Source organism: Crotalus tigris, unplaced genomic scaffold (assembly GCF_016545835.1).
Source record: "Crotalus tigris isolate CLP2741 ecotype Arizona unplaced genomic scaffold, ASM1654583v1 scf7180000017551.9496454, whole genome shotgun sequence".
In the NCBI taxonomy this organism is placed as follows: domain Eukaryota; kingdom Metazoa; phylum Chordata; class Lepidosauria; order Squamata; family Viperidae; genus Crotalus; species Crotalus tigris.
Window position 1 is genome coordinate 6,931,682 of NW_024096469.1, and position 25,156 is coordinate 6,956,837.

At 39.8% G+C, this 25,156-nt stretch overlaps 1 protein-coding gene across 1 annotated transcript; it reads left to right on the forward strand.

Annotated features, from left to right (window-relative positions):
- The first annotated feature begins 320 nt into the window (after positions 1-320).
- Positions 321-25,156, forward strand: GAA (alpha glucosidase). The gene is made up of 20 exons (XM_039345852.1): positions 321-1,416; positions 2,604-3,181; positions 4,457-4,602; positions 5,712-5,877; positions 6,667-6,763; positions 7,967-8,086; positions 8,484-8,602; positions 9,464-9,595; positions 11,848-11,958; positions 12,675-12,788; positions 12,946-13,030; positions 14,855-14,972; positions 16,035-16,168; positions 16,403-16,554; positions 17,859-18,007; positions 18,404-18,545; positions 18,996-19,094; positions 19,326-19,490; positions 21,494-21,646; positions 23,592-25,156. The coding sequence occupies exons 2-20, from the start codon at positions 2,702-2,704 to the stop codon at positions 23,649-23,651; spliced, it is 2,742 nt and encodes a 913-aa protein (XP_039201786.1). The 5' UTR covers positions 321-1,416; positions 2,604-2,701; the 3' UTR covers positions 23,652-25,156.

Consider the following 25,156-nt stretch of genomic DNA (forward strand, 5'->3'; position numbering starts at 1 on the left):
TAAACTTGTATTTTAAAAGTAAATTTGACACAGAATTCACTTCAAGCTTTTCTTAGATTACAACTTAATACAATATGTGTAAGACTCAAAATACTTTACTTATGGATTTGATAATTTTAGTAATTTGGATTAAATTATTGTAGTTTATAATCTTATTTGGTGAATTAAATTGTTGATTGTTATTCTTGACAATCATGCTTATCTTAACAGCAAGTTTAAATCTTTTACAAACTCAGAACTAACAACACATTGGAGAATCGTAATGTTCATAACATACTAAAATCCTGCATTTATTCACTTAAATTTTACTCTTTTATCCCCTTTTCTTGTTCTTTTAAGTTTATATATCTTATTTGAAATGTTTAAAGCAATGGTCCCATTTTGATTTTAAATCTCTTCTATGTCCCAAGCTTCATTGTTATTTTATCAATAAATCAAATTCCAGAAGCAATTTTAATTAAGTCGATTCATAATCATTCAATGATCTGAGTGAATCTCAGAGAGGGCTAAACTCATACAATTTTAAGCCAAAGACATATTTTATTTTACATATAACCAATTTTAATAGTTGTGCATTTTCTATCTCCTATATTCCAAAATACAAGTGTTCTATGAAACAGTCTTAATAAATTATGCAAAGCCATCCAATAGTACACTTGCCTTCTGTCTTCAGTTTAGAACAGTAACTAATAAAAACTAGCAAGTGTACACAGAAACAGCAAGGGCTAAAAGTTGACAAGATTTAATTATCCGCCTCCAAATTCTACCGAACTGAACCCCAAGAATGGTTATGGCATTTCTTTAATAAGCAATTTTAAAAAGCAGACCTGCGTTTGCAAGTAAATGGGAGTAGAATGAACGTTTTCATTATTATCACCAAAAAACCCCGTAATCTCTAAAAGAAACACAATATTTGGAAACAGATGCGAGGGGGGTTGTTTGTTAACAGAGTGCTAATGTGTGAAAAGAGACGGAGTGCAACTCGTCCAAACGTTTTGCAGATTTGTCCTACTTTCTCTAGAAAAGGTACACCTATCATAAATGTTTGCACCGGGAAAGCTCTTCCATGACGCACCATTGTGTGTTGTCGCCTCATTTAAAGGACTCTTAATAGAGAAACCCCTTCCAACCGAAGCCCTTTTCTGCGGGCCTGCCATCTCCGGACGACAACGAGAAAAAGCCGGATGGCAACGAGAGAAAGCAAAATCCTAACCCTTTGCTGGCATCTGGCGGATGTCTGGATTTTTTGCAGGAACATCCAACTCATTCGACGAGCCCGTTTGGTGAGACAGTCCTGATAGGAGAAAGGAGAAAATTTTAGTCACGTGAGCCGTTATTCACGTGATCTGTTGAAAACTCTTCACTCTATTTGTTTCTTTCGGGTCGGGCTGATTGCAGAAGCTTCTGTTACTTCGCGTAAGTGAATATTTCGGTTGTGGGTGTGTGTGCGGCCTGGCCAAAATCCTGATAATGGTAATTGTGAATGGGGCGGGGCGATAGAATTGCTGTGGGATTTACTTTGGCTAGGGTCAACGAGTAGGAAAAAAAAAAAACCTGTACATTTTCACACTAATTCGAAGGAATCTAATAGCACTTATTCAGACTAACAAATGTAATGGCCGAAACTTTCGTCAGATGCAGTTGAGGAAGTCGGCTGCAGCTCACAAAGGCTTACTTGTATGTTTTAATAACACTTACGAGTTTGAAAAAATGCTACCAGGTTCCTGATTGTTAGTTACTGCAGAATAATATTGCTCTCTTCTTACAGTGACCACATTTTCACAAATGTTTGTTTGTTTGTTTTTTATTTATTTATTTAATATCCTGCCTTTATTCGTTTTATAAATAGCTTATGGCAGTGAATATATCCAACATACCTACCTCCTCCTTTATTCCCCATAACAACAACCCTGTGAGGTGGATTGGGCTGCGGGAGAGTGACTGATCACTCTCCTCAAGATCACCGAGCTGGCTTTTATCCCTAGGGCAGGACTTGAAATTGGTCTTCTATTTTTTAACCTGGTACCTCAAATCAACACTGAGAAGCCAAAAAGGCAGAAATTTATGCTTGGAAAAATAGCATCCTCAATTGTAATTAATATTGATAGAACATTTTTTGTATTCTCATCACTGGTTTCTAAATAATAAAATGTTAATCATCTCCAGTTAATATTAGATTGTATCCAGAATCATAACATGATAATATCTCTATAAGCAACATGGAGTCTGTCTTGCCTATAGGAAAATGCCTGTCTTCTTGGTTTCTCTGCTCAAAGTGCTTTCAAGGCTGTTGTAAGATTTCCTGACACAGGAAATCCTGCGGGAAATCAGCACATACAGCTCTACAGGATTGATATAGCATAGAAGGGAAAATGCTCAATAGGCCTGTTGCTTTTTGAGCCACAACAGTGGGATATCATTGTTTTGATTGGAATCAATATTGAATACAAAGGAATAACTTTTAGATTCTCTAGGCTTGACAGACATTCATCAGGGACTTCCCCACTTGAATACAAGGGATAGGTTCTTAAGAATAGTCAAACTGGAGAACATAGCACAAGCCAGGAATTCATAGTTTGTGTCTGATTGCATCTCCTCTGCAGCTGGAGACTGACTGTCCTATACTTGCTGAGGAGCAAACTCCTGCCTTTCTCCATGGTGATTTAATGCCCGACAGAGGTTGTGGTGGAAGAAGCACACAATGCTGGTGATTTCAACTCTAGCATTTGTGATCACTCTGCTTGGACTATCTAGGACCTCAGAGGCAGCCATAGCTGCTTCTAAAAGAGAGAATGATCACTGGGGTAAGAATCATGGCAGGATTTCAGAGGTACCACAACAGAAACTAGAACAACAGTTGGAACCCCTGTCGATGTCTAAACAGTGCAACATCCCTCCAGACAGCCGCTTTGACTGTGCCCCAGAGAAGCTTCTCTCTCAAGATGAATGTCAAGCTCGGGGATGTTGTTACGTCCCTGTCTCTTCCAAAGGCTCTGCTGGTTGGCAGCCATGGTGCTTCTTTCCTACCAATTACTCTAGTTACAAGATGACAAACCTAACTGCCACCAAGACTGGCTACACTGCCCACTTGATCCGCAGTGCACCTTCTTTCATGCCGGATGACATCCTGAATGTGCAGCTGGATGTGGTCTTTGAGACCAAGGGGAGGCTTCACTTCACGGTGAGTAGGGACTATTGTTTTGTTTTGTTTTAAAAAAAAGGAAGTCCAAGGCACTCTGACATTAACCAAACATGGAAGATTTTTGTAACTCCCCAGCTCCCTAATTTTTGTGCATAAAGCATTCTTGCTGCTATCCGCATATAGTATGTAAGAGCAAGGTTCTAGATTTTTTTTTTTACAAGTTCTTTGTCCCTAACTCATCTCTTAGTAACATCAGGATTATAGCCCTTAATCCTCAAATTTTGTTTGTTCCTGCTCTAATCCTAGGATAAATCTCTTTTCAGTTAAATAGAGAGAGTTATTGCCAAGCTATGTGACTATGGCAATTCTGTGGAATTGTCAAAGATTAGAATGTGATTGCCAGGACCAGAATTCACTTTCTTAAGAATATTAATGTTTAAAAAATAATTTCAGAAGCTAAAGAAGTGAATACATGGCTGGGTACAAGCATCAGGTTAAGCGTAGTTTATTTGGCTTTTACTAGTTTGTTTAAACTTAGTCACTATACTGCATGAAGAATAATTATGGTCTAGCTAGGATTGCTCTACCTAGCCTAGGCTATCACTAGATGGCAGCAAAGAACTGAAGTTTTCAGTATTGCTTTGCTGATATTGAGCCAATGCCAATATGTGTAAATCCAGCTAATTATGGTTTATTCAATAAATCACGATAATGCGTAGCATGGCTTTATGTTATTTGTGACTCTTAGATACATTTCTAGTAGCTGTAGTGGGGGCTACATAATTAATCCCTTTTCTCTGTGACCGAAATATATCCTGCGTATGATAATACTTCAGATACATGTAGATATTGTAGGTACTGTATGTATGATATACGTATCTAAATTATTATGTATATATTTTCAGAAATCTAAAAACAAATTATAAATGAAATGAAATGCTACAAGCTTAGAAGTGATTAATGCTTATTTCCAAACAAAATCATATAAGAGTGCAGCCTTGAATTTATTTTATATTGTTTAAAATTGGCTCTGCTTATAGATGTCTGTTTTAGAAATAACGGGGTGCAGGAATATCAAATGTCATATTAGATCATTTGAAGGTGGGAAATCAATTAATCAGACAATAAAAAGCCCCCTTGAATCAAAAAGCTGGATTTCATTGTAACTTCAAACTTCACACCGGCCTTCTTTCTTCCACCTCACAAATGATTCTGAAGTAGAAGCCAAGTCTCTTTGAAGCTTGACTGAATTTTTCTGACCAATTTTTGGAGTAGCATCACACAATGTTTGTTATTGTGTCTCTTCTACCACAGCTTAAGAATCCAGCTAGAAAACGCTATGAAGTTCCTTTAGAAACCCCCAAGGCCACCAGTAAGGAATCCTCAACTCTCTATTCTGTGCAGTTCTCTGCTGATCCTTTTGGCCTCATTGTTTTTCGACAGTCCAATGGCCAAGTTCTGTAAGTAGCTTTGGACTTTGCTCATCCAAGTATTCGTCTAATTCAGTGTATTTCACTAGCAGAAAATGAAGGTTGAATAGCTGTATGATGATAATATAATGTGTGTGTATGTGTATTTGTGTGTGAGAGAGACACACACAGAGACAGAAAGAGAGAGAGAGACAGAAAGAAAAAGAGAAATTGCTAAACCAGTGCTTATGTTCTGGAAGTTGAAGGGCCATTTTCGTATTGGACTCCAGAGTTTGCCTTCACCTAAAAGGCTTTACAGGCTTTTGATGCATATGCATCTCTTCCAAATAGGTATTTGGAATTTATATTTTGCATATGAAGCAGTGCACCTAATATATATGTAAAATAGCCTTTAATGAGTACATCTCTAACCAGCAGTATTGAGGCACTGAGTTGAGTTTTATCTTTTCTGCCATGCAATATCTCTAATCCCGGACGACATTCTTCACACAGCTACCTGTGGCCTCAATCAGGCCGATTCTGGCCATGTGCCAAAAATAGAAAACCACAAATAGAACCTCTCACAAACAATTTAGAAACCATTCCAGAAATAATCAGTGATAGATGAATGCCCACAATCATCCTAGGATCTGAAGGTTTGTTGAAACAAAATAGTTTTATTGAACAATCCTGAACAACAGGAGATAGGAGCATCTCCAAGAGCCTCATGTTCCATATTTGGATTTTTAAAGATGAATTCAGGCATGCAGTAGCCCAGTGTTTCCCAAACTTGACAATTTTAAGGCATGAGGACTTCAACTCCCAGAATTCCACAGCCAGCAACGCTGGCTGTGGAATTCTGGGAGCTGAAGTCCACATGCCTTAAAATTGTCAAGTTTGGGAAACACTGCAATAGCCTTCTCTTGGATGAGGATATTTACCTAAAATCATTATGCAACTAGTCACTGGATTGGATTGGATTAGATTAGATTAATAGATGATTAGATGAGATTAGATTTAGATTAGATTGGATTAGATTAGATTAGATTAGATTAGATTAGAGCTTTGGAAGTAGCCTCCAAGATAAATTGAGGTAAGTCAAAGAAAAAGGGGACCTTATTTGTATATTGCTGGTGGAAGTGTCCATTTTTTCCAAACAGGCTGAATACTACTGTGGCTCCTCTGTTCTATGCTGACCAGTTCCTTCAGATCTCCACTGCTCTGCCATCACGTTTCATCTCTGGATTGGGTGAACATCTGACCCCTCTTACTCTGAATGTCAATTGGACCAAAATTACTTTGTGGAACCGGGACATATCACCTGCGGTAAATGATAGGAGGGTGGACAAGGTTTCCTCAAGGGACAGGTTCTCTAAGAATTTAATCAGGGTGCTATGCAGTCATCATCTGATCTTAAGCTTATACGCTCAGTTCTAATGACAGATTTAGCATGCTCTGATGCACAAATTTCATAGGAATAATTCTAGTATTTTGTGCAAAGTTTGCAAAAATTTAGAAAAAATGAGGGGTAAAAAAAATCACAAGCATACCCAGTGAAATGTAAGATAACATTCAATGGCCATATGATAGTAGAGACTTTTGACGAAGAAATAATGACAAATAGAACGAAGTTCTGTATTTTGGTTGGAATTCTGAGTATTGTAGTATCACATTGGAAGATTTGGTGACAGATCTTACCTGGGCATTCTACTATTTAATCAGCTTTAAACTGCAATTCCTCCTTCCCATGGGAACTGTAGTTTTCTGCAATGCTTTTGAGACCTCTGGAGAGCATTTTCAGCATCTCATTTACCTATGAAACCCCACATTCTTGGCAAGAACCATGACAGATATAATCCTGTAGTGGAGATTGGCTCTGTCTGGAAGTCTGGGAAACCAGGTCAAAAGCTTGCTTGATCCATTGCTTGATAGACTTTTTAAGTTGTCATTTAATTGACACTTGAATTTAAAAAAAAATAGTGAAAAAGGACCATCATGGAAAAAGTGTTTGATATTTGAGACGACTAAAGAGGTGCTAAAGCCCAAGACATTGCTGAAGTGTTCCTGTTGTCCTACACAACCTTGACCCTATGCGGTATTATTTTGTGTTTTTAGCCCTCTGCCAATTTGTATGGTTCACACCCCTTCTACGTGGCTTTAGAAAAGGGTGGCTTGGCCCACGGAGTCTTCTTACTGAACAGCAATGCTATGGGTAAGTATTGTATCAGATGACATCCCTCATGGGTCAAACTTAGATATGATCAAAGTAACCTAATGATGATTTATGTGTGCCCAAGTCATGTGTATTTGAAGGAGCTATTTTGTGATTTGAAGGAGTGGAGATTCTGACTTTGTCTTATAATTTTTATTTTTATTTATGAGGTGAGTTGGGTTGAGAAAGAGCGACTAGCCCAAGATCACCCAGCTGGCTTTCACGGCTAAGGCTCCCTTAGCCGTGAAAGCCAGCACTTGAACTCACACTCTCCTGGTTTCTAGCCTGATCCCGTTATCACTAAACCAAACTGGTCTGCTAATCAAAGCGGTCTACTAATTAAGGTTTGGATCCTGTAATTGCTTTTCAGCCTCAGCAGTTTAGCTTGTTCTATTAACTGCTATTTTGTGATTACTTACACTGTATAATAGCGTAACCCTGACTATTTATATTGAGAATTAAGACCATAATGCTAATTGCATTAAGATTCCGATCTGGAAAATGCTATTTAAGTTTCCTTTTCTTTCCTCAATATCTGCTAAATGTTAAAGAACAATATTTGTACCTCTTTCTATTAAAGGGAACTGGCTTTAATGTGGGCAACAGTCTCATTGTCAGCATAGAGCAGACATGTCAAACACAAGGCCCGGGGGCCGGATGCGGCCCGCAAAGTGATTTCATGTAGCCCGCGAAGCCATCCTGGAAACAGTGAAGGAACGGCCCCCGCTGCCTTGACCCTGGCCCAGGCCTGTCGAGAGCCAATGTACAATTTTGTGGTGGCCATCTTGGCACTTACCCCAGTCCCACCCCCTTCTGCCAGAGACCCTCAGATCTGTCCCACTCCTGCCCAGGCCCCCACAGGCACCCTTGATGCGAATGATGTAGAACTGGCCATGCCCACCCATTAGGCCACGCCCACTCCATCCACACCCACCCAGTAGGCTGCACCCACTCTGGCCACACACACCCATCTACCCCAGGCAACCGCAATGCTGATGCGGCCCTCAGTGAAATTGAGTTTGACACCCCTGGCATAGAGGCAAGAGTAGCCATTAAGCAGCAAACCAAGGCTGAGTGTCTGATAATGAAATATGGTGGCTGTATGGAGGTTGTAGGAGTAAAATCCTGTCAGTGTCTCTGTAATGTGTGGATGGTGTGCTGTGTCCTTCTAGTAGTGATTCCAAGCCACTGTTTGTCTTGTAGATGTGTTACTGCAGCCCAGTCCAGCGCTGACATGGAGAACTATTGGGGGTATCTTGGATTTCTATATCTTCTTGGGCCCAGACCCAAGCAGTGTGGTGCGCCAGTACATGGACGTTATTGGTAAGCATTTGTACCTTTCCATGTGTGAAGCGAGACTTAAGCCTATTTTATCTATTCTTTGTACGTTTTTTTTAAAAAAATCACTTTATCTATGAAGAGTCTAAATCACAGGGTCTGTAATGACATTTTTCTGTCTTTTTCTACTTCATATCCCAACTTAGTTTAGGTATTAGAAGCAACCCTTTATACACCAAAGCTGCAACCCAAAACAGAGTCTTAGATATAAGCATAACCTTTAAAATAGTTATGGTAGGTTGGGTTTAGGGTTGAAAGGTCCAGACATATTGTGAGTATTTTATTGAAACTCTTTTTCTATGAGAGATTTGGGAGTGCTGAAGGTTTTGAGAGGTTTTGAATGTTGATTCTCTCTTCCCCCCCCTTCTCAAAATTCCTCCAGGTTACCCATTCATGCCTCCTTACTGGGCTCTCGGATTCCATCTGTGTCGCTGGGGATACACTTCCACTGCTATTACCCAGGAAGTGGTGAAAAACATGACTGCAGCTCTTTTCCCCCTGGTAGGTGCCTTCTCTGAATTCCATCTGACTATAGCTTCTCTCTGGCCCTTGGACTGGCTTATATATTTCCCTAATGTGATTGTATTTTATTAAGTTTAGAGGTTCTTTTCCGATGCCCTATCAATTGCTCAGGCAATCTCCTGCAATCAGAGATTAAGAAACTCGATGCAACAACAAAATTATAATGACGACAGGCCCAATTTCATATTAATGAACATATAAAGGGAAAGGCAAGTTAAAAGGTGCAGTTCAGCAAATATTTCTGTACAAAAGAGAGCCGGTTTGTGGTGAAGACATCAAGCTAGAAAACAGGAAGCCATGAGTTCTAGTCCTGTCTTAGCTATGAAAGCCAATAGGTGACTTTGGGCCAGTCACTCTCTCTCAGCCCACCCCACCCCACAGGATTGTTGTTGTGGGGAAAATAGGAGGAAGAAATTACGTTTGGATGTGTTTGCCACCGTGAGTTATTTGTAAAAATAATAAAGGCAGAGTACAAATAAATAGATAGATAAATAAATAAATAAAGCCTACAAATCACAGTAAAATAAAAAAGGGATTCTACCAAAACTTCTGAGTTGGTTTTAGCTTGGTGTGTTTTGTGAATTCAGATATCAATTTTTGTAAATGAGGGTTAATGGATTGTGTCAAGATTGAATGATTAATGGATTGTTTCAATTCAGCTAATTTACTTAATAAACCATTATAAAACAGATCATGGGCTAATGTATGGATACCCAACCTGTATGAAGTAGTACAGCTGCCCTGTCAGTGTAATCATTCAGAGAGAATATTTGTTCTTAGAGAAAAAGTGAGGTGGGACGCAAACCTGCTTTCACCAGAATCTCATTCCTGGGCTCATAGGATGTACAGTGGAATGATCTGGATTATATGGACGCTAAGCGAGACTTCACCTTCAACAAGGATGGTTTCAGGGATATGCCAGACATGGTGAATGATTTCCATCGTGATGGTCGGAGGTATGTCATGATTGTGGTAAGTTAATGAATCCTGAATTCTCCTCTGAGGGACTCACAGCGGTTGAAAATATTGCTGTGTGGAAGTTGATCTAGATCAGTTGTCAGATTTTGATACTGCTGCCCTGACCCAAAAGAGGTAGATAACATTGAATGTAATTCCAGAAATGATACTAATTATAATATTCTGTCTTTGCTTTGCAGCCCTCTCATATGTTGCATGCTCTTGAAGAGTTTGCAAAATCTGCTAGTTTTGTTCCACAGAAGTAGATGATGCAGTTCTATGTCCAGCCCTCCCTAATGCAGTGAGTGAGTCTTTTGGAAGGAAAATGCAATCTAGGGCAGCGGTTCTCAACCTATGGGTCGTGACCCCATTTGGGGTCGATCGATCATTTCACGGGGGTCGCCAAGCAAGGCTGTCTGCCATTTTTTTCCCCTTTTCCGGCGGGTGCCTTACCTCCCTTGGGCTGGGCCAGCTGGTGGCCCAGCCGGTGGTCGGCCTACTCCGTCTCTGCCGCTTGCCAGCTACACCTCGGCCGGCGCAGGGGGCGGCACCACGCATGCGTGGTGCTCCTGGACAGGGAAAGTCCTTGACTTACGACCGGTTGGGTAGTCCTCGACTTACGACCGGTTTAGTCCTTGACTTACGACCAGTTTAGTCCTCGATTTACGACCGGTTGGGGGTCGCAGCATTAAAAAGGTTGAGAACCACTGATCTAGGGTCTTCCAGTTTAGGAAGGATTCCTTGTTTGGCTGGAGATTCTCTAAGGCAGAGTTCCTTGTCACATATCAGCCTATATTTGAGGAGGCCCAATCAGTTGCTAGAAATATTGGAATGTAATTCAATGTCTTTATGGTAATCTAACAGAATCTTGAACGCTTGTCAGTATTTCAACTTATACCTAACACAACCAAAGCAAAGTTGTTTTGAGCTGCTTTCCAGCTTTCTACTTTTCCAGGACAAATATATTTTCTCAGTATTCTTCCCCTTCCCTGAGCCAAATGAATACAGGTAGTCCTCAACTTACAACGATTTGTTTAGTTGACTGCTCAAAAGTCGCAACTGCACAACAGCGTCCCCATGGTCACATGATCAAAATTCAGAAGCTTGCCAAATGACTCATATTGAAATGTCCCAAGGTCATGTGATCACATTTTGTGACCTTCTGACGAGAATAGTCAATGGGGGAAGCCAGATTCACTTAACAACCCTGTTACTAATTTAATAGGTGCAGTGATTCACTTAACAACTGTGGCAAGAAAGATTGTACAATGAGATAAAATTCTCTTTAACAAATGTCTCGCTTAGCAACAGAAATTTTGGGCTCAATTGTGGTTGTAAGTCAAGGATTATTATATCACATTATTATGTATTATTATGTATTATATCACATTTGCAAACTTTTCATAGGTGGGGTTATATGAATTGAAAAATTATTTCTGTTTGAGACAATGAAGAAAGTAGCTTTCTCAAAGAAGCCTCTACTGAAAATCTGGAAGGGAAGCAGACAGGTGATGGTACAATATCAATGTGGCTTTCTTACATATGTCAGTAAGATTGGGTTGGTCTGATTTTTTCCCCTCCCCCAAAGGATTTTGGGTTTTTGTTTGTTCAATTGTGAAGGGATTAGCTTATGTGGTACTTTGCAATTTCAGTATGGTTTCTGTTTCCAAATGGCAGGAATCAACACTGTAGATTTTTAATAATAATGGAATAAAGGGTTGGGAAACTGCACTCAGTCCTGAGGCCTCAGATTGCCCATCTCTGCTTTTTAGAGTAGAAAGGAAAATTACACAGACCTAGAAAGCACAGAGAACTTTATATGTTTGTGTATTTCAACTTTTAGAAAAGCAACAGCAGTATGAATGACTTTCCATACTCACGTAATGGGTTGCTCTCTTTATGACCTTTTAATGTTCCATCCATGTGTTGCATTTAGAATGTGATAATCCACAAGCTGTGTGCTGTTGCCCAACTTCAGTAATGGATGTTCCTCTTCCTCCTAAAATGTCAAGTTTGCTTCTGTTTTTCACACTGTGAAAATGTCATAATCTGGACTTTCCACGTATAAATAAAGGCATGTTCATTTCCTATGCCTCGTGTGCTTTTTTGACAATCTGTCTCCCAACTCTGAAATACTGCCAAAGTTTGAAAGAGTATGTGTTTTGTTCCCTTGCTTGAGACAACGGTGTCCTGTCCCCTTCACATTTTCATACTCCCATCAGATTCATTATAGCTAAACAGATGTCTCTCCCTCTGTTTCCTTGTAGGATCCAGGGATCAGCAGTTCCAGTCCCCCTGGCAGTTATAGGCCTTATGATGAAGGCCTGAAGCGGGGGGTCTTCATCGTAAATGCGACAGGACAACCTTTGATTGGAAGGGTGAGATTTGAGATCACCCATGGACAGGGGCCAGGACAGAAGCAGTCACTGGTTCAAAATGGCAGGCGTGACTGGGCAATCAAAGCCCTGTTCCTGTTTACATGTATGTATGTATACACAAATCATATTAAAATGTAATGGGTTTCATTTGGACAGTCAGCCCTGCCATCCTGAAACCAGTGACCACTGCTATGGACACTCCTGCCTTGAGCCTTGGTAGAGAAAGGATGACGCTTCAGTGGGGGAGGTGCCATGTGGTGAAATTTAAGTCTGTAGTCTAATAGATCTTGAAAGAAGAATAGAACAAAGGAGCTAGGCAATATATTTTTTGTTTCCCTTGTGAACATTTCTCACATATTTCATGTCTTCCTTTGATCTTGAGCCATTGAAATCCAGATATGAAGATACACATGTTGAATGCAGCTGCGTTTATAGTTTCGCTATTAAACAACATCATGAAAGGGCGATGGGTTCAACTTTAAAACATTTTTTTTATTCTGATAATTAGCCTGTTAACTTTTTTATTGCTCCATCTCCAAAGATACAACATCATGTAAAGACAATGGGTTCAACTTTAAAACAATTTTTTAAATTCTGATAATTAGCCTGATAACTTTTTTATTGCTTCATCTCCAAAGATATACTAAAATGCATCACGGTAGCATATACAGAAGGTTTACAGATTTATACTCATAGCTCTGGTTTTGATCTTCTAGGTTTGGCCTGGGCCCACTGTCTTCCCTGATTTCACCAACCCAGAGACTCACCAGTGGTGGTATGACATGGTCAAGGATTTCCATGACAAAGTGCCCTTTGACGGCATGTGGATAGTGAGTTTCCAAGCCTGGGACTTGAATGCTGAACGTTTGGGAGATTTTCCCTTTGGTTGGATGGCGCTTTTGGTTCTTTAAAATCACTTTCCTGACTTGGAAGTTGTAATTTAGAAGAAAATATGACACATAAACCTACTTCTATTCCTTCCTCTAGGACATGAATGAGCCATCAAATTTTGTGGATGGTTCCTTGGAAGATTGTCCAAACAACAAGCTTGAGAACCCCCCATACGTACCAGGTAAAAAGGGGAGCAGCTTGTTGGGAGGGGATGCTTCTGGCAAACATATGGTCTAGTTGGAGGACTAAGAAAAAAAATGAAATTAATTATTTGAGGGATGGAGAAAGACAAACAGTGGAATAAAATCCACACCTGAAATACGTACTATATTCCATTTGTTTGAAATTTAAATTTATTGAAACATGTCTCCAGTTTAGTTAACAGTCATCTTGATAAAGATGATAAATAAGATGGGAACCTGTCTTCCCACTCAGTGATTCTTAGGCGTGTGTGCATGTTTGTGTGTCTAGCTTTTATATTGCCTTAAACCAGGGTTAGGCAACCTTGCCGCTTTTATGACTCGTGGACTTCAACTCCCAGAATTCCTGAGCTAGCTATGCTGGCTCAGGAATTCTGGGAATTGAAGTCCACGAGTCATAAAAGAGCCAAGGTTGCCTACCCCTGCCTTAAACTATGGTTCGCTATACTATAACTGTTCAGTTAACTATAACTGAACAAATCAGAGTGTTCTGATTTATACATAATATTAAACCTGAACCTTATTTTACAAATGGCAGTGACTGAATTCACACATCCTATCATGACCAAATGAAACAGATTACCTATTGTCTTAGAATGCTGTGTGAACCAGCCACAGTAGATTTAAGAGGCTCTTTAAGTAATTGGATGGAACTGTAATCCAATACGTCTTGGATTTGGGGTTTTTTCCCCTCTGTTTGAGCATAAAACAACTTACTAAATAAATACGCAGACAACTAATTGCTTCTAATAAGAGAGGACATTGCAAAAATTCTGGCAAATATCTGCCAGGTAGTTGAACAATAAAATGTTGCTAAATAAGCTATAGTGAAAAAGGTTTGGAGTACAATTTACAGGGATTTAAAATAAAATTGAAGAATATACTTAGTAGCGTATTTCCTACTGATTTTTAGTTCAATATGTAAAATAAACGTATTGTTGACTGAAATACATTGTGGGCATATGAATGTTATATATGACTATACTACAAATGATACATAAGCACTGGATGCATGTGGCTTTTGAAAAATGCAAACATGGATTCCGATCATTCAGACATTCTTTGGCCTACCTTTGCAAATACTTGAATCTGGATATTTAAGAAGACTTGTTGGCTTTTTTCAATGTTTTTAGTTTTGGGGGCACCCAGTTCAGAGCTGATCCAAATGGCTTATAGCAGGGATCCCCAACCCCTGCTCCGTGGACCGGTATCAGCCTGTGGCTGATTGGGAACTGGACCACACATGTGGCGGGCGAGTATGCAAAGCTCTATTTGTGCAAGCAGCAGGCACACACGCATGAAACCATCTCCTCCCTCTGCCACCACTACTGCTACCGGTCAGCAGAACCTAAAAGGCTGTGGGCCGCTGGCTTATAGCATTCAGGTCAAGTCCAGTTGGATTATATTGATTTTAATTTAAACTCTGGGACTGGATGTGGAATCATTTCTTAGTGAGCGCTCTGTGAAACTTCTACAGCCTGCTTCCTATAAAACCCAGGATGCAAGTAATCCAAAGGGGATGTCTTTATGCTGGGAAGCAGGGATCCAAAGGTCACTGTGACATCTTAAACACTCAGTTCTGCACATCTCGCACATCCTTTGCTTTGCAGTCTCGACAATTTCATTGGTTATATACAGTGCTTTTTTTCTTAAAAAAAAAAAAAAAAGTGCTGGAACTCACGTCATACAACCTGCCTTGCGTACCCTATAAGGTTCCATCCAAAAAAGGTGCCAGAGCTCTGTTCTGAGTATTGTATGAGGAAAAAAACCCTGGTTATATAGTATTTCTCCCCATATATTTTCAGGAATACTAGGGGGAACCTTGAAGGCAAAAACCCTCTGTGCCTCCAGTAGGCAGAAGCTGTCTTCCCACTATAACTTGCACAGTCTTTATGGGTTGACTGAAACCATTGCAACACATGAGTGAGTATGAAAGGGAATAGGTGTTCCTTTGATCCTGCCCAAGAGATGGAGTGCCTTTTTTATACAAATTAAAGACATAGCTCATCCCCGACTTATTTGTTTAGCGACTGCTCAAAGTTGCAACAACACTGAAAAAAGTGATTTATAACCACTTACTGACACTTAACGCCAACCCACCATTCCCACAGTCCTGTGATCAGAATTTGATTGCTTGGCAATCAGCATGTATTTACAACAGTTGTAGTGTTGTAGTGGGGTCATGTGATTACCATTTGTGACCTTCTCCATCTGGTTTCCAGCAAACAAAGTCAATGGAGGGTGGGAGGGAAAGCTGGATTCAGTTAAATGACTGCATGATTCACTTAACAACTGCAGTGATTTGCTTAGCAACCATGGCAAAAAAAATGGTGTAAAATTAACAAGTGCCTCACTAGTTTAATGAAGAAAAGGACGAGGGGGGACATGATAGCAGTGTTTCAATATCTCAGGGGTTGCCATAAAGAAGAGGGAGTCAAGCTATTTTCCAAGGCGCCTGAAGGCAGGACAAGAAGCAACGGGTGGAAACTAAGCAAGGAGAGAAGCAACTAAGGAGAAACTTCCTGACAGTTAGAACAATTAACCAGTGGAACAACCTGCCTCCAAAAGTGGTGAATGTTCCAATACTGGAAGTTTTTAAGGAGAGACTGGGCAGCCATTTGTCTGAAATGGTATAGGGTTTCCTGCCTGAGCAGAGGGTTGGACTAGATGACCTCCAAGGTCCCTTCCAACTTCATCATCATCATCATTATTATTATTATTACTTAGCAACAGAAATGTTGGGTCTCCATTATAATCATAAGTCAAGGACTACCTATAATGTATTTTGGTATGGGGGAATGGGATTACCTACCTCAACAGCAAACTGAAACCAAGCTAGTAATTAAAAGGCTATGATTTATTATGGCAAAACCCATGACTCTGGTGTTTTCAGTATTTTCTAAACGTTGTGCAGTTAGAAGTGTGAAAACTTCGGGTTTCAAATCCATCAAGGTCATTTGAATACTTTTTTTTTTTTGTTCTCAGTGCTTTGGTGAAAGTGCGAGGGAAGCGTCCATTTGTGATCTCACGCTCCACCTTTGCCAGCCACGGACGCTATGCTGGCCATTGGACAGGGGACGTCATAAGCATTTGGGAACATTTATACTACAGTATACCAGGTACAAGCATTTGTAGAAACCACTTTGTGAACCTCTCCAAATTTGTACCTGTCTATCATGCGTGTGTGTGTGTTCTATATTTCCTTTGGAAAGAAAAACATATCAGAAAAAGACATCATCTGGCAAGCAAAATATTGTGGCTCCTCTCTTGTAGAACATCAACATTTCTCCTACTGCTTTCTGGAGCTTACCATTCAGGGTCTTTCCTAATCCACATTATCTGTCCTTTTAAAGCAATGCTGCTCTTCAATCTCTATGGAGTGCCATTGGTTGGGACTGACATCTGTGGATTTCTGAACAGCACGACGGAGGAGCTGTGTGTGCGCTGGACCCAACTGGGTGCATTCTATCCTTTCATGCGAAACCACAATGACCGCGGAAGCAAGGTAAGCATGAGAACTGTGCATTAGCCAGGCCATTGTTTTCATCGGAGAGGCTGTAACAAACTGGAAAACAGTAGCAGCCTGTAGGCAATTCTGGGACTGATAATCTCACTATATCTAGAGGTACCAGACTTAGGAAATTGATTTAGTAAGTTTAAACAGGATATATGGGAATTTGGGGGGGGTAAACCGTTTCTTAGAATTTGATTGGTCTCTCTTACATCAAACATTGGGTACAAAGAAAGGTTGTTAAGGAAAGTCCATGAACTTTTCAACAAGTTGAAAATTGAAATAGGCTTCAATTTGTTAGGATTTTTCCTGTCAAGTTTGTAGCCAAGGCTAGTGTTCTTACTTTCATTGTAAATCAGTGATGATGTAGCTTTTAAATAGAAATCACTGCAAACAAGCAAATAATAAGTGATGCTTATATGTTTGGGTTTTTCTCTCTTAAAACCGAAAATACATTCCTCTTTCTATTTGGAGCATACTATAACATCTAGCTTTATAATAAGAAAAATAAAAAAGTGTGTAATATGTATTTATCCAATCAAGGCATCAAAAGTTAATTTAGTGATCCAAGAATACTGAATGAGAAGCTCTAAGACAGTATAATATTTGAAAATCAAAGAAATACAGATTGCCATAGGAGGCCATAACAATAGTTTTTGTACTTGTGTGAAAAGACTAATCTCTCTTTCCACATTCCTTCTTAATTGCAGGGCATGGCTTTAGTGTATGGTGTGAACTAGGCCTTAATGCCTCAATTCTTGTTAAGTGCAAGAGTCATGTGTGGGAGAACGTGCTAGTAGCAGGAAGGAAAAAAGATTCATTATGGAAAAGAACTTCCTGAATTCCACCATCAAGCCATACAAGCCATCCTCGATTTGCAACCACAACTGACCCCAAAATTTATGTTGCTAAGTGAAATATTTGTTCAGTGATTTTGCACCATTTTATGACTTCTCTTGCCACTATTGTTAAGTGAATCTGGCTTCCCCATTGACTTTGCTAGTTAGAATGTCTCAAAAGGTGATCACATGACCCCAGGATACTGCAACCGTCATAAATATGAACCAGTTGCCAAGCATCTGAATTTTGATCATGTGAACATGGAGATGCTGCAAAATGTGAATGGTGTGAATAAGTGAAAAATGATCATAAGTCACTTTTTTCAGTGCCGTTGTAACTGAACCGTCACTAAAGGAACTGTTGTAAGTCAAGGACTATCTGTAAATAGAAGAAATGCCTTTTTTACCTCAGGAACTGGTAACACAATAGCTCTCATTTCTTGTCTGTCTACTTTGCAGTCTCAAGAGCCATATGCCTTCAGCCTGGAAGCCCAACAAGCCATGAGGAAAGCCTTTTCCCTGCGCTACTCTCTGTTGCCCTACCTTTACACCCTGTTCCACAAGGCCCACTCCACAGGCGAGACAGTAGCCCGTCCTCTTTATTTTGAGTAAGTCAGGGGACGGCTGTGTTGTGAGGGAGGATATGGCCCAAATGGATCTCAGCTAACATTTGATTGAAATGCTCTGGAGCAAAAGCTTCTGAATTATTATAAAATAGCCTTCACCAATGATCTTCCAAGTGAGTTTTAAGGTAACTGCCATCATGGTGGGAGTTCAACGACAGGCTGGGTAAGACTTGGAGGAAGTATGGGATACAAGGCTGGCAGACAATTTTGAAATCTTTTACCTGTCCTCAAAGAAGGATGTGGTGGTACTCTTGCTCAGTTCTGGCTGAAGGAAATAGATCTACACGTGGGAGGGAGATCTCTTGTAATGACTTTTTATCCTTGATTGCCAGAAGTTCTTTGAAGTCGTGTGGTCATGTACTTTTATCATTCTTGCAGGTTCCCACAAGACACATATACATGGACCATTGATAGACAGTTCATGTGGGGAGCTGGGCTCCTCATTACTCCTGTGTTAGAAGAAGGGATAAGGAAAATTGCTGGCTATTTTCCTTTGGGGACATGGTACGATATCACCACGGTGAGTGTGGCTTTCGGCATTCACGGAGGCTCAGATGGAATGTCTTTGACTCTCTGCCTTAATCAGCCATTAAACTTTCGCAGAGTTTACATAGATGGTAGCAGTTGACCCATTTAATCCTGTTCCATCGTCTTGTGCCTGCTCTTCTGCTAAGAGAAGTTGTTCTGGGTACTTTTGTCTATAGTGTCAGCCCTGTGGGTTAAGCCAGACTAAGAAACCAATGCCATATAGGTCTAAAAACCTCTTTAATTAGAACAGCTACAGTAACAGAATCCTGTAAGTCTGAATGTGCCTTCCCTCCTCCCTTATTTTACCTTTGTGTAATTCACTGCCTGAGATTTTTCTCAAGTTAATTTCTTGGAATGAACATAAGTCTCCCTTGTCTGATTGTTGCTTTGGTAATACAAACCTTGTCTTAATTATATGATTTTTATATCTGTGGGTCTTCAGGGATCCGTCATCCACAGCAAGGGACAATGGATTCTCCTACCTGCTCCACTTGACACGATCAACGTCCACATCCGTGGAGGTCACATTCTTCCTTTGCAGGTGGGTCTAATATGCCAGTTCTTCTCCTGCTACTTTCCCAGAAAATAGGAGAATGGCAGCCCAATATTGCTGCAAGATTCTCAGGATAGAATGCTTTGTTTTTTTTAAAAAAAATTTTTTTTTTTTTGCTTGGGATGGGAGGAGTGGGGGAGGAAATGTAACTAAAGTGAAGATGGCTTTTAGGCCCTTCTGCTTTGATAGAGCTTCTTCTTCTACTGCAAATCTCTCCAGGAACCTGCTCTCACAACCACAGAGTCCCGCTTGAATGGAATGACGCTCATCGTGGCGTTGACACTGGAAGGGGTAGCCAGAGGAGATTTGTTCTGGGATGATGGTGAAGGTCTGCTGACCTTTGAGAAGGGTGATTACACACAGATCTTCTTTCTGGCAACACATGTGAGTGTTCAAGTAACAAATTTGATCTCGGTAGCTAAACTATGCTAGCCAGAACATATTACATTTTAATCAGTTATTTCCTATTTTGGGTTACCTCAAGGACAGGTAGTTCTCAACTGACAACCACTGAAAAAAGTGATTTATGACTGTTTTTCACACAATCGTGGCAACATTTCCATGGTCACGTGATCAAAATTTGGCACACTTGGCAACTGGCATATATTTATGATAGTTGTCGTGTCCCTTGGTCATGTGATCACCTTTTACAATCTTCTGACAAGTAAAGTCAATGGAGAAGCCAAATTCACTTAACAGCCATATTATTTAACAACTGCAGTGATTCAATTAACTGTGACAAGAAAAGTCGTAAAATGGGGAAAACTCACTTAACAACTATCTTGCTTAGCAATGGAAATTTTGGTCTCAATTGTAGTCATAAGTCGGGGACTAACTGTATCTTGTTTCTTTTCCTATCGGAATACCCCAAAATATCTGCATAATAGTGTCATAGCAGGGCAGTAGATGAGATGGCAAGGTACAATATGGTGAAAACTCCTGTAGACTTTCTAAGCCCATTTGAATACAAGGATTGCTTTCTCACTGGCCAAGTTGCTCTTCATTGGTGCCCTTCTACAGCTGAATTATGACTACAATAAAAGCAGGGCTCTGCCATTTTTCATGGCCAACAGCCACACATGAATTTTGGCAGGTGTACTCTTGGTCACACTGCAAAAAGTAGGACAGTCAGGAGTGGCTGAGCTTTGGGTATTAAATACTATATATTAAGTGCAAGTGATAAGATTTCCAGTAGTTGATGTTCACTTCAGAAAAGGCTCTTAGGACTTTTGTGGGTTTATTTATTTATTTAAGAAAATTTATATTGCCGCCCAGCTCACTCTTGTTGACTCCAGGTGGCTTGCAAGGATAAACCCCAATAACAAAAAAACAATAACAAAAAACCAGTAACACCCCCTAGCAACAACAAACATATGAGCCACTTGATGGGCTCCATATCACTCTAGGGTCCCTAGATCCATTGGCAGGGCATGTCTTCAGGATCTTGTGGAAGACTGTCAAAGTGGAGGCCAATTGTATCAATGCAGGGACAATGTTCCACAGGATGGAGGGTTGCGGGTTGTACTTTAAAGGGCAGAGTGATCAGTTATGATGAGATTGGATGGAAAGACAGTGGGCAGAATCAGTTGTCTCCAAAGGGAAGGTTGATTAGCACATAGGCAGCACCTTAACAACCTTAATAAATGTGCCTTCTTGTAGTAAGGTTGTCCAAGAGATGAAAACAAAGCTGAGAGTTGTGCATTTCTCACACCTTATTTCTTAGCCGGATGCTTCTTTCTAAAGATCATTCTTAATCAGGCACCCTCTAAACATGCAGTCCTGTATCTCCAGTGACTGTTTGGTAAGAGCTGTCTCTGCAGTTGCTGTGCAATTCTAGGAAAGGTGTACAAGGTTGTAGACAGGTGCTACCTGCCCACTTTTTCACCCTCCAAAGCACTTGAAGTATATATTATTGGGTGTTAATAATCAAACCTTTTCTTATGCTTATATTTCAATCCTGCCAGTTTTTAAAAATTCCTCTTCCCTTCTTCTGACTCTTTGAGGATCTAACTGCTTACTGCTTATAAGTCTTTTATTAGCACTGCCAAATATATAGAAAAAAAAAAAAAGAAAAACCAAGAGAAAGACTTTGTGGGATCTCACTACCATGCCATATTACATCGAATCTAGAAGTTGTCTTTGGCTGCACTACAGTAGGACTACATACATCACCATGACACAACAGAAAAAAAATTACATGCGGCAATACTTCCAAAAACAGATAAAGCTCAGAAAAATCTAGATATTATTATGCATCTAAATATCATGACTCCATTGAATTTCCACCCGCTGCGTGCCTTGCCTTCTCCAAAATGTTGATCCCTGACCTTGAAGGTTGCCTATTGCTGCGCTATTTGCATCAGCTTCTCCTTTTCTTCTTGTTGCAGGGTGTGCTAATGAATGAGATTGTGCGACTCAGCAGCCACATAGATGGGCTCTTTCTGATACAGGTGCTGGTGTTAGGTGTCCCCAGCCCACCCCATCAGGTCCTGGCAAATGATACCCCTGTCTTGAATTTTTCTTACCGCACTGATACCAAGGTAAGTGTGTTTCTTGCACTGCAGAAGGTTTCTGCATGAGAATCCAATCCAACAAATATGGATTCTTTCATCAATATAATTTATTGTTTAATTGTTTTGGAATTGTAACCCACCCAAAGTCATTAACTGAGCTATGCAGCTGTAGAAATTGAATACATAAATAAATACAAATAATATAAATACAAATATAATATAGTATAAATACAAAGAACAGGGAGTCAAGCTATTCTCCAAAGCACCTGAGGGCAGGACAAGAAGCAACGGATGGAAACTAATCAAGGAGAGAAGCAACCTAGAACTAAGGAGAAACTTCCTGACAGAAGCGGTGAATACTCCAACACTGGAAGTTTTTAAGAAGAGATTGGACAGCCATTTGTCTGAAATGGTATAGGGTTTCCTGCCTGAGCAGGGGGTGGGACTCGATGACCTCCAAGGTCCCTTCCAACTTTATTTTTAGTAGTAGTATTAGTATTATTATTAGTAGTATTATTATTATTACATAAACATTTTGCAGAGGTAATGTATTTGGAGATGATAGTTATGAACGAAGCTTCCTAGGATTCTCAGAACTAGTTCCACTATTGAAGGAAGAGGTGGGAAACTCATTCCTGAATGCATGCTTCCTCCAGCTTTAGTGACGCTCCCAAAACTCTTTCCTTCTGTGACACTGAAGTAGCAAACTGCCTGGCTATTTATCGGTGATCCTTTGCTTGGAAACTGAGTGCATTTCAAAGTTAAGAAACAAAAGTTGACAAATATTCTGGATACCTTTGAAAGACTCTTGGGGAACTTCATACAAAGTTAAACTTGACATTTCTTGAATTAGTTATCTTTTCGATGCTTTTTCTTTACTAAAATGTTCCACTCAGTAATAAATTAGGTTGAGTGTGCTTGAGATATACATAGGAAAAAATGGTTGGAGCAATTGAAAAGAAGGAAAATATTCTTCCCGGTCCCCTAGAAGATACTACTAGAGCCAGGAGGCATATATTTATTTTGCACTTAATTATGTTTTTTGTCTTGCTTTTTTTTCTTCCTCGCTGCATAAGGCTGAATATGGCCCTCAGCCCCAGAACTGTTGCCCTCTCCAGCATTAATGCAGCATTCTTTTCTGTATCTTCTACCCAGCTAGCAGCAGACCAATACAGATAGTCCTCAACTTAAAAGCATTCATTTAGTGACCGTTCGAAGATACAACGGCATTGAAAAAAGTGACTTAATGAACGTTTTTCGCACAATAGTTGCAGTGTCCCCAAAACTTGGATACTTGGCAACTGGCTCATATTTATGACGGTTGCAGTGTCTCAAGGTCATGTGATCACCTTTTGCAAAATCAATGGGGGAAGCCAGATTCACTTAGCAACTGTGTTACTAAGTTAACAGCTGTAGTGATTCACTTAGCAACCGTAGCAAGAAAGGTCATCAAATGGGACAAAACTCATTTAATTGTCTTGCTTAACAACAGAAATTTTGGGCTCATTTGTGATGGTTAGTCAAGGACTGCCTGTATTCCGAATGATATAAAATGTCGACGAAGAGAGTTTGCACACATCCTTTTTATTCATCAATTTGGATGTGTATTTTTGTTTAGTTTTGTAAGGCAACTACTGTCATAATAGATTATTTTCTTAAGTGCTAAACAGTAACCTCCATTAATTGCTGAGGACACATTTAAGTCTATGGCCTTTGCAGAAACTTTGCAGAAGTCCCATCGGAGGAGCTTGTATGTGGTTTGTGATATCCCAATTAACTTTCAGTTCAGTGCAGATAAGTGCATTGGTGTGTTGAGGAGGCAACACTGCACCACCTAAAGCTCCAGTTCTCTCCTCAGCTTTGTAGGGCCATTCATAGCCACACAAGTTATATCAGTGCATAATGTTTCTCACATTGATGACAGGATACTATTTTCAGCAATTGTAACTAACTTCTCCTGTCACTTCTTCAGGTCCTTACTATTCCACTCTCTTTGCTGATGGGGGAGGAATTTGTCATCACTTGGTCCTGAGAAGAAAAAAAGACAGACCACAATCTGAATGAAAAATAAACACTTCTGAAATGTAAAATGAAAAAAAAAAAAAGTTTCTTCGAGGAACAAGATCCTTTTGCTCTGGTGTTCCAGTAAGGATTATTAGGGCTTGCAGGAGATCTCCTGTGCTCTTTATCCAAGCTGGATACATAACAAGATTTGTGTCGGGTTGGATGCTACCAGGCTTCATGACCAGATTCTATAATGGTTTGAATGATTGCATTTTTCAAGTGTCGCCTCCTCCTCCTAGAGAAGAATACATAATTTCTGTTAAGGATGGCTTTTCCGGCAGGCCTGGGGTTTATAAAACCTTACCCCTGGATGATTGTTTTTGTATTGTTGTTTTGTTATGTTTTATGTGTTTTTATTGTTAGCTGCCCAGAGTCCTTCGGGAGTGGGGCGGCTTATAAATTTTAAAAATAAAATAAAATAAATGTTGTAATATTCCCCAGAAATGCACAGGGAAGTGGAGTAGAGTAGTTGATTTTCAAGTGCCAGGATTATATTCTATAATTTTATAAAATTAGGGGGGGGGAAGGATCTCAGTGTATAGATAATGAAAGTACCAGATGTCCCAACCAATATACTGACTGCATGCTACTGCATTAATATAATAATTTGACAAACACGTTGTCTATGTGATAATGCTTTATACATTTATATAAAACCATACTTCCTTGAACCAAAGTTTTCCTCATCTTCTGATAGATGTTCTCATGGCAGCCTCAGGTGAGAATGCTTAAGCATTGACAATTGATTGCTTCCCAGTTGCTATGTCTTTTTGAGGGAATAGTTTAGTTCTCCATCAGAAAACTGAGTTGTTTCAAGACCAGGCCTCCTTGAAGCATTCATAGACTTCTCTATTCAAGTTAGACAAATTATTGACTTGCTTGAATAGAGAAATCCAGGAATAGAGTAGCTTCTACCTTTTGTGTTTGCTTGATTCTTTGCTGGCCCATCCTTTTCTTTCACTTCCAAAGGCTTTCCTCCTTACTTTTTATACATTTTTTTAAGCACTGAGTCTGGACATACTCATTTCCTGGAAATAGTTTTATTCCCAATGAAGTTGGTATTTTCCCTATATTGTATTCATCTGCATAATTGAGACTTGCTTCCTGTTCGAAGTCACACAAGGATATTTAATATAGGAGTTAGACTGATGTTCTGTACTATTGTGTTGAGATGATATAACATGGGATGCCACATATTCTTACAAAGATTTACAGTACAGCATTTTTGTCAGATGGTTATATTAAGAAAAAAACATAAGAGTTCATTGGTTGGACAATTTGGTACATTTTATATATTTCTTTTAAAGCAAGCAGTGCATTTTTGGCGTTGTGCAGTGAAGGAACAGTTCCTAATTTCTTCTTTCAGTTGGAACATGGAATAGGAAAATCAAGGAAAAGTTGAAATTGTCAAAATGGATATGATGTATACTATTTTGGATGTCCTAAGAATAAAGGAATGTTTATGAACCAGAA

What these genes read in the sequence shown, in the direction of transcription:
- GAA (XM_039345852.1), top strand. Translation starts at nt 2,702, where the DNA reads ATGCTGGTGATTTCAACTCTAGCATTTGTGATCACTCTGCTTGGACTA. An exon ending in GACAACCTTTGATTGGAAGG is followed by an intron (nt 11,959 to 12,674) that starts GTGAGATTTGAG and finishes TTGATCTTCTAG; the next exon opens with GTTTGGCCTGGGCCCACTGT. An exon ending in CTTACCGCACTGATACCAAG is followed by an intron (nt 21,647 to 23,591) that starts GTAAGTGTGTTT and finishes TCACTTCTTCAG; the next exon opens with GTCCTTACTATTCCACTCTC.